The sequence below is a fragment of the Oryx dammah genome, unplaced genomic scaffold (genome assembly GCF_014754425.2).
Source record: "Oryx dammah isolate SB20612 unplaced genomic scaffold, SCBI_Odam_1.1 HiC_scaffold_14, whole genome shotgun sequence".
NCBI classification, from domain to species: domain Eukaryota; kingdom Metazoa; phylum Chordata; class Mammalia; order Artiodactyla; family Bovidae; genus Oryx; species Oryx dammah.
Window position 1 is genome coordinate 18,773,879 of NW_024070198.1, and position 10,128 is coordinate 18,784,006.

The window sequence follows — 10,128 nt, forward strand, 5'->3', positions numbered from 1 at the left end:
ACAGAGCACACCTGGGGGAGCCACACAGCACACCGGGGGGGCCACACAGCACACCTGGGGGGGTCATACAGCACACCTGGGGGGGCCACAGAGCACACCTGGGGGGGTCATACAGCACACCTGGGGGGTCACACAGCACACCTGGGGGGTCACAGAGCACACCTGGGGGAGCCACACAGCACACCTGGGGGGCCACAGAGCATACCTGGGGGAGCCACACAGCACACCTGGGGGGGTCACAGAGCACACCTGGGGGTCACACAGCACACCTAGAGGAGCCACACAGAACACCTGGGGGAGGCAAGTCACACAATATACCTAGGGGACCCACACAACACAGATGGGGGAGCCATAGCACAACCGGGGGACCCACACACAGTGGGGGTACATCTGGCTGTGCTCTTGCCATGGAGCGGAGTGGGACGGAGCGGGAACCGGGAGGCGGGTGCCTGAGCAACTCACCTCACTTCTCAGCTTCTCGTGCACACATACATGACAAACACCAGCTAGAGAGACCCAGGCAGGTGCCAGGAAGCAGCAGGGGCAGAGTGGGAGCAGCAGCTTCACCGAGGCCTCGAGAGGGGCTCGGCCCAGTACCCCAGGACTCACTCCTTTCGGATGAGCTGTCCATCCACAGTCACCAGCCCGAAGTGCACCTCGAACAGGTACTTGAGCACGCACAGCTTCTGCCGCAGGTCCCCTTCACCCTCTGTGCGGTCTCCGTTGATGGCGATGAATAGGCATTCTCCAAACTGCAGGCACAGAGATCAGCTGATGTCAGAAAGCCCCCGGGGACAGAGATGGGAGGGGTGGGGGACGGTCAGATCCCAGGGGATTTTGCTAAGATGCAGCATCTGCCTTCTAAAGGAGTCTGAGGTTCAAGGTGCGGAAGAGGCGTGTGGACCGTCTGAGGAACCAAGGGGCGGAGGAACGTGGGCCCCAGGGAGGCCCACTCACCAGGTGAAGGACATGCAGGTAGTCGCCATTTTCCGTCGAGAAGCAGGTGTATGTGTCCGAGAGCTTCTCCAGCATGGTCATAGAGGAGATGACGACCGGGGCCAGGAGGGTGCTAAGCTGGTCCTCCAGGGCGGGAGGCTGCAAGCGGGGGTAGAGAACAACACTGCTCAGGGGGCCAGACACTGGGGCGGAAGGAACGGACAAGACCCGGAACTTGACGTCAAGAGCTCCACAGTTCTAGACCCACCCAGGAGGCTGACACTGTCTTGACAGGGAGACCCTGCCCCAAATCTTGGGTCAGGAAGACTGGGAAAGATCAGGGACCTAACTGCATTGTTCAGGCCTTAGTTCTGGAAGGAAAGGTGAGGAATTAGGCCACGCTTCCACAGAGGAAGCCGGCTCTAAGAAAGTCTGACATGTGCACCAAAGTCCAGGCCCCTTGTCGCCATAAGTCTCCTTTAGGGAAAGTATCCTAAGGAAAACAATCAGAAATGGGGCAGAGATACAGGCACAAAAATGCTCCCTGCAGCATCATTTATAGCAGAAGAAACTGGAGAGAATGTCAATGTCCAGTACCAGGGAAAGATTTAAATATACAACAGTACATCTGAACGATGGGAAGACACAAAGCACTTAAAATATCAGAGCACTTCAGTGACGTGGAAAATTCCTACGATACAGTGTGATGTTTTCTAAAATAAGGTTGTGAATGCTCTGTACTTTCAAGTGCACAGAAAAAACAAAGTACTGAAAAACATTTAAAAATTCAACATCATTAAAGTGATTGCTTCTGAACAGGAGGATGATCAGGAATGATTTCTCCCCCTAGTTTTTATATCTTTCTGTACTTTCCTAGTTTGGTGACAAGCGTGCCTTTACTTTTATATCTCTTCCCTCATCCATTCTCCCTGCCTTCCAAATAAAGAACAGAACAGACAAAACCAAAAAGAAACTGGATGGATGTGCTGAAGATCTGTGAATGAAAATGGGATAAGGTCAGGGCGAATGGTAACAAGTCAAGTTCTTGACATAAGAATGAACAGGTACAAGAGCACAGCTGACTTTCCCCATGCTGATCTCAGGAGCCTTGACTGAAACAGGGAGGAAGCAGAGTCCTAGTTTTAACTTGGATACAAGGAGCTGAGTAAGACCTGGCCTTGAAAAGAGAAACAGGCAAGCGGCCAGGGGCACTTTGGGGCACTTGAAATATGAGGGGGCTACAGCACTGGGGCGTAATTTCCTCCCAGACTCGACATTCAGGAACCCAGGCCTGTGTCCACTACTGCAGGGGCTGCCAGTCACCTTCAACAGGTCCCAGCTCAGGTGGCTCCTCTCCGGACCACCCCTAGGCCCACCCCAGCCCAGCCTGCCCCATCCCACACTCTGGTTAAAAAAAAAAAACCCATGGTGTTTATTTGCCATCTGGGTCATCTTCATCCTCTAAATTCTGCGAGTGCAGGGTCATGCTGCTACAGTCACTGCTTTGGCCCCGAGAGGCTGGCAAATAGTGGATTCTCGATTAGTATTTGTTGAATAAATATCCCTTCACATAGGCAAATGCTGGTTGAATTATTCAGGTACGATAATTTTCTGGAACTGTCATGAATCAATTACATTAATAGAAATGTGACTTAAAAACCTAGATGGTGTACGGCAACTCATTTCAAAAGTAGTAGCTTTCACTAGGGGTACAGGTATGACAAGAATTTTTTTGTTTTGGTGGGGTTGGGAAGGGGGAATGATAATCTTTGGTGTAGCTAGGGTGTAAAGAGAATTCTCCTGTATTATTGATATGTGGTGTGGTTATAAAGTGGTACAATATCTTTGAATGGCTTTTGAATCAATGATTCTTTTTTAGGAATTTATCCTAAGGAAATAATGAGATGTGGGATAAAATTCAAGCACAAATGTCCCCAACAGTAATAGGTATAGCGAACTAGAAGCAATATACATGTCAAGTATTGGGGAAATGGCTAAATAAATGATGCTATATTTATTCATATACTGAATATAATGTTTCCATTAAGATTTATGCTTTTGACAATATTTAACAAAATGGAATAATGCTTTTGCTATAATGGCAAGTGAAAAAAACCCAGGAATTAAAACTATAAGTGTGGTATGAGCTCAACTATTTGTAAAAGATAGAGACCCAAAGAAAATATATTGAAGAGCTAATGGCTCGAGGTAGAAGAATTATGGGTCATTTAAAAACTATTTCTCTGTTACTTCCCAAATTTCCTACAATTAAGTCATGTTATTTATAGGACCAGGGGAAAAAAGTGTTGTATTCAAGAGAAATAAAACTTTGAAGACTTTTTTTTTCTTTATGCTAGTCATTTAGGAACTGAAAAATCAGGAATTTGTTCCTTTCTGAGGTTTTTAATAAAGAGGAAGAGAAACACTATCCAATCATTTGACTCTTAAATTTTTAGACCATAGTGATATAATGGTTTAAGAACTAAAAATACTTAAAAATTCTTAATTTAACAATTATGTATACTGACTACTAAAAAATAAAGGAGCCTAACAGATAGACCTGTTTTTAGCTTAAATAAAATCACTTAAATGTCTATGATCTCTGATATGTTGTATTATTCCTAAAGAGCATCAGTGATGTGGAGGTCAATTAACTTGGGGACATGGCGCTAGTTCAGCTGACGACCAGGCCCACTGGACCAGGAGGGACATTGAGAGGCAACCAGCCTATGTGGCTGCAGACATACAAGGACCCTCTACTGGATCCTCAATAAAAAAGTGTTCAATCCAAAATTAATCTGGAAAAAGTTTCAAAGTAAGTTATTCCTTTAGAATGTACAGTAGAACTTATCTAAGTGAAAGGACAACTATCTTCGAGCTGTCACATTAAAGTGTTAAACTGGATATCTGTATGCAAAGAAATAAACTTCAATCTATACACTCCATACAAAAATTCAAAGTGCATCATCAGACCTAATATAAAACCTAAAACTAGAAAACTTCCAGGAGAAAATATGGGGAAAATTCTTTGTGATCTTGGGTTGGGCAAAGGTTTCTTAGGTATGACACCAAAAGTATGATCCATAAAAGCAACAAGTAGATAACATGAAGTGATCATATTTAAAATATCTGTTTTGAAAGATATTGTGCAGTAGATATGAAGACAAGACACAGACTGAAAGAAAATATCTGCATAACATGTATCTACTAAAGGACATATCCATAATACCTAGGGAACTTTCAAAAGTTGGTAAGAATAATAAGAATCAATGCAATAAAAAATAGGCCACAGACCTGAAGAGACACTTCATTAGTGAAGACAGAAAATAAGCACATGCCAAGGTGCTCAAAATCTCATGGGGTGAGGGTGGGGCACAGCCCTCCAGAGCACCAAGGGCTAACCTCTGAGGCTATGTGGGTGCGAGGTGCAGACACACGCAGTCTTGTCCGCCCCTCCGGCTGGCCAGGGCAGGTGGGCAGGCTCCCCGCCTCCTGATGGTGCTGAATTAGTCCCCCGTCTGACCCGCCTGCCCTGCACTCACCTTTTCTCCCTCATTCTCCGTCTGTCCAAACTTCAGGCGCAGACTCTCTTCAAACTCCGCATCTGTCCAGTAGAAGAGGACCTCCGCACCCTCTGTGGCCACCAAGACGCACTTCATCTGCCAAGGAGAAGCGAGGTCAAGGTCACCTCCAGCCCCACACCCACAGACTCAGCCTGAGGAACAAAAAAAATTATAATCCCAGCAAACACCTACCGGATTTACTATGCGCCGGGCACTACCACGAGGGCATTCCTGGCGTTACTTCACAGCACCCTCACAGCAAAGCAGGAATCTCCAGTTACTCCTATTTTTGACTCAGCAGTGGCCACAGGACTAGAAAAGGTCAGTTTTCATTCCAATCCCAAAGAAAGGCAATGCCAAAGAATGCTCAAACTACCGCACAATTGCACTCATCTCACACGCCAGTAATGCTCAAAATTCTCCAAGATGGGCTTCAGCAATACGTGAACCATGAACTTCCAAATGTCCAAGCTGGTTTTAGAAAAGGCAGAGGAACCAGAGATCCAGGATCCAACATCCACTAGATCATCGAAAAAGCAAGAGAGTTCCGGAAAAACATCTATTTCTGCTTTACTGATTACGCCAAACCCTTTGACTGTGTGGATCACAATAAACCGTGGAAAATTCTGAAAGAGATGGGAGTACCAGACCACCTGACCTGCCTCTTGAGAAACCTGTATGCCGATCAGGAAGCAAGTTAGAACTAGACGTGGAACAACAGACTGGTTCCAAATAGGAAAGGGAGTACGTCAAGGCTGTATACTGTCACCCTGCTTATTTAACTTATATGCAGAATACATCAATAACCTCAGATATGCAGATGACACCACCCTTATGGCAGAAAGTGAAGAGGAACTAAAAAGCCTCTTGATGAAAGTGAAAGAGGAGAGTGAAAAGGTTGGCTTAAAGCTCAACATTCATTCAGAAACTTAAGATTATGGCATCCAATCCCATCACTTCATGGCAAATAGATGGGGAAACAGTGGAAACAGTGGCTGACTTTATTTTTTTGGGCTCCAAATTCACTGCATATGGTTAATGCAGCCATGAATTAAGACACTTACTCCTTGGAAGGAAAGTTATGACCAACCTAGATAGCATATTAAAAAGCAGAGACTTTACTTTGTCAGCAAAGGTCCATCTAGTCAAGGCTATGGTTTTTCCAGTGGTCATGTATGGATGTGAGAGTTGGACTATAAAGAAAGCTGAGCACCGAAGAACTGATGCTTTTGAACTGTGGTGTTGGAGAAGACTCTTGAGAGTCCCTTGGACTGCAAGGAGATCCAACCAGTCCATTCTAAAGGATATCAGTCCTGGGTGTTCATTGGAAGGACTTATGTTGAAGCTGAAACTCCAATACTTTGGCCACCTGATGTGAAGAGCTGACTCATTTGAAAAGACCCTGATGCTGGGAAAGATTGAAGGCAGGAGGAGAAGGGGACGACAGAGGATGAGATGGTTGGATGGCATCACCAACTCAATGGACATGAGTTTGGGTAGACTCCGGGAGTTGGTGATGGGCAGGGAGGTCTGGCATGCTGAGGTTCATGGGGTCGCAAAGAGTCGGACACGACTGAGTGACTGAACTGAACTGAACTGAATGCCAAGGCTGAGCTCTTTCCTGTGTTATCCAGGCTCTCTAAACACAGTATCAGACACACTACCAGTCTACTGGGGTCAAGCGTAAAGAAGGAGCCAGCTTGTGATCTGGACATGGGGTCGACTGCACGAGGGAGGCAGGCAGTCAAGGTCTAGTTTGGAACACTGGGCAGCCAGTGCACCTCCCCCCAGGCGGTCCAGTACTTCTACTCAAGTCAAAAATAGCTCCAGAGTATCAGCTCCAAAGCCCACAGGCAGTGGGCTCAGCATTATGGGAGTTTCAATCACAAGTTCCTCCTGCCCTGGTGGACACAGAGGCTGCGTGACCTCGGCCACAGTTCTTCTCACCCCTGCTTAGCTGCTGCCTCCTCAGCCACCTCCACCAGTATCCTCTGCCCTTTCAGACCTCCTTCCCATCACCCACACACATTCCCTCTCTGCAACACGCAATGCTTGATTATGTAAAATGTGTTTTCTTATTCACCATGGTAGATTTTTAATCCACAGCTTCCTACTCTGGGCCTTGGCCCCGAGGTACAGCAAGACATTGACTCTCAACTCCTGGGGCAGCCTGACCACGTCTGGTGAAGCTAGAGCTCTCGGGCCAGCTGCCTGCCCCAGGCAGGGGCTTCAGACCTTCTCCTGTACTTCAGCATGTCACACAGATACGAGCACATTACACGCGTGGTAAGACATGACAGTGATGAGGAAGCCCTGCTCTTAACTCTTCCATGGCTGGACGTCCAGTTTCCTCAGAAGGACCATTATATCTTGAGGTCTCAGACTCAGCTATACTCTTCGATCCCCTAGGTGACCAGCTTGGTGGTACTTACTGCTGCTGCTGCTGCTAAGTTGCTTCAGTCGTGTCCAACTCTGTGCGACCCCAAAGACGGCAGCCCACCAGGCTCCCCTGTCCCTGGGATTCTCCAGGCAAGAACACTGGAGTGGGTTGCCATTTCCTTCTCCAATGCATGAAAGTGAAAAGTGAAGGTGAAGTCGCTCAGTTGTGTCTGACTCTTAGCAACCACACGGACTGCAGCCTACGAGGCTCCTCCACCCATGGGATTTTCCAGGCAAGAGTACTGGAGTGGGTTGCCAATGCCTTCTCCGGGTTCTTACTGGTACCTCCCTAATCTCCAGTTGGATTATCAACTTTAACTCAGAGCACCTAGCTTCATTGTGTTTCTAGCACAGTGAAAAAAAGAAAATGTAGCCTACTCCCATGGAACTGCTACACACAAAGCAGAAACCAGGAGAGCAATGGAGCGTGAAAGGGAAGATTGCTGCATGAGGGCAGGTGGGCCTGGAAGAGGCTGCCCTGGGACTCCCAGGTGAGCCTGGCAAGGTTCAGGACTTGAGGGGCTGGCTTGATGGGAAGGGAGTACGTGCGCTGGAGAACAGTGGGCTGTAGAATGAAGTCTATGAACAACAGAGAGTCCCTATAGGCTGGTAAGGGTATGTGTCGTGGACGGGTGGGGTCAAGGTTATGGAGGCCAGTTGTTCTGGTGTGGGGTAATGTGGGTCCACTCTTTGCTGAAGGCCAAAGGAGAAAGCTGGGAGGGACTGGGGGCAGGAGGAGAAGGGGACGACAGAGGATAAGATGGCTGGATGGCATCACTGACTTGATGGATGTGTTTGAGTGAACTCCGGGAGTTGGTGATGGACAGGGAGGCCTGGCGTGCTGCATTTCATGGGGTTGCAAAGAGTCGGACACGACTGAGTGACTGAACTGAACTGAACTGAGAGGAGGAAGGGGCTGATTCAGGAGGTGTAGCTTAGAGGTTTGGTAGTGATGGAGTTTCCCAGGTGGCTCAGTGGTAAAGAATCCACCTGCCAATGGAGGAGAGGTGGGTTCGATCCCTGGGTCAGGAAGATCCCCTGGAGACAGAAAAGGCAACCCACTCCAGTATTCTTGCCTGGGAAATCCCATGGACAGAGAGGAGCCTGGTGGGCTACAGTTCATGAGGTCGCAAAAGAGATGGACATGACTTAGCAACTAAGTAACAACAGGCTGTGATGGTCACCTAGATGCCAGGGAGGAAGAACAGAACAGGCAAAGGTGACATGAGGATGCAGGGCCAGGGCAGGCACGGGATGGGGCTGAGACAGCTCTGCAGAGCCTGAGAGAGCTCAGTCCTCTGCCTGCCTCATCCTGTCCACCTCCCATAGTCCAAGTAGCCCCAGGGCAGGTGCCGCCTGCTTCCATCTCAGGCAGGATCACCTACCGTGGCAAGGAGCACAGCAGAGCGTCCTGACAGCCAAAGGCTCAGAAAGGGCTGCAGGAGACAGTCTCGGTGACCAGCTCATGGAGCGCAGCACAGCATTCCACGACCTGGTTAAAACGGGGTGGGGGGCGGGGGGGCAAAGAGTAAGCAGAGGCTCTCATTTCAACTGCTGCCCATTCTGGGGAGTGGACAAACAGTGGAGGGCTGAGTGGTCAAAGGTCTCTCTCTGGCTCCTGGGCAGTCTGCTCAGAACACACTCCCCACTGCCAGGAGTGTCCCAGTGCTCTGCACACTGCTCACCCCTGCCTTCCCACAATGGAGAACACGGACCCAGCAAGCACAGTCCCTTGGACACAGCCAGTGGCCACAAACAGTAATTCTCACCTACTGTTTCCTCCCGAGCACTCTCACTTCCCTGTGGGTCACTCTGAACCATGGTGTGGTCAGCAAGCCTACCCTGAGCACCCCCAGGGGGCCTGCTATGAGTGACTATTGGGCAATAGCACAGCACATCCCAGGGAGACAGAGATGCTGTCCTGGAAGACAGGAGATATCCCAGGATATGCAATGAATGGCAGTAAACCAACACAACAGGCACGGGAGACCTGGTTCTAGTTCTGGCTTTGCCAAGGCACTTACACCTCTCTGGGCTCAACCTCTGGCTCCATCTCCCTCCAGGGTTCTAGTGAGTCAGGGAGCAATCAGGCAGTCACATCCTTAGCAAACTACTTTCTTACAGAGGTGTGTGCTCAATCATGTCCTTCTCTTTGCAATCCTATGGACTGCAGCCCACCAGGCTCCTCTGTCCATGGTATTTCCCACACAGGAATACTGGAATGGGTTGCCATTTCCTTCTCGAAGGGATCTTTCCCACCCAGGGATTGAACCCACATCTCCTGTGTCTCCTGCACGGGCAGGCAGAGTCTTTACCACTGTGCCACCTGGAAAGCTCTTCTTACACAGAGAGGTGAGGTGGGGGTGTCACTATTCTTATTTCCCAGCTCCCCTCCTCAAAAACAGGGTGAACTAAACTAGTTCCAGAACCACTCATATTTTGATGATAAAAAGCAGGAACAATATAATCAGGAAGCCAAGCACTGTAAGCAAACAAAGGCAAGAAAGGGCTGTTAAGGGCTCAGCATCTTGTGCAACATGAGACTTAACTACCACATCGCGGGCATGACTGACCTGAACGCCATCTTCCCATTAACATGGAAATCCTCTTTAGTGGACATTAAGTTCTACTTTTATTTCAAAAGGTCTGTTGGAAAGAGAACCTCACTGGTGTTATTTTGTGGTTTCCCTGCTCTCTGCTGTAAGGAGGGAACACAGGACTCAGTGGAGCCTTAGATGGAGCCGGGGCAACTTGGGGAACCTCTCTGCCCCTTTCCTCCCCCGCCGCCCCCCCACCAACACTCATTTTCACCATTCTCCCCCTAAACTGCCCCTATGACCGCCGCCCCTGAAAGGCCGGAGGACGCAGGAGTAGGACCTGCCCACTGGCAGCCTTCTTGTTTGCCCTGCACTTTACAGTTCATGCACCGGTTTCACCCCCCAATTCCCCGAACTTCAGAGTGGCAACGGCCCCACTTCGTAGCTGCAGAAACTGTGGCTACCAGAAGTGAAGCGACGCGCCCACGTTCCCACGCCGGGTGGGTGAGGCTGGCGGTGGGGACTCCTCTACTTCCGGGAGGGCCGTGCAGGGGTCCCGGAGGAGGCCCCGCCGTCCACCGCGGCCCTCGGACTGTGCGTACCGAGTCGTAGCCAGACACCTACCAGCCTGCCGGGCGTCCGCGCCGCGCTTC

General features: G+C 49.3%; 1 protein-coding gene across 5 annotated transcripts in view; it reads right to left on the minus strand.

Annotated features, from left to right (window-relative positions):
* Positions 1 to 10,128, minus strand: part of HPS1 (HPS1 biogenesis of lysosomal organelles complex 3 subunit 1) — a 29,539-nt gene extending 19,411 nt beyond the window's left edge. For 3 of the 5 annotated variants that reach the window (XM_040254189.1, XM_040254191.1, XM_040254192.1), the window contains exons 1-4: positions 8,324 to 8,436; positions 4,479 to 4,595; positions 958 to 1,095; positions 610 to 752 (exon numbers count right to left, since the gene is read on the minus strand). In XM_040254189.1, the coding sequence (XP_040110123.1) occupies positions 610 to 752; positions 958 to 1,095; positions 4,479 to 4,595 (398 nt within the window). In that variant the 5' untranslated portion in view covers positions 8,324 to 8,436. Of the gene's footprint in view, positions 1 to 609; positions 753 to 957; positions 1,096 to 4,478; positions 4,596 to 8,323; positions 8,437 to 10,099 lie in introns of those variants that run through there. The other 2 variants (XR_005723480.1, XM_040254190.1) reach the window with 2 other exon arrangements.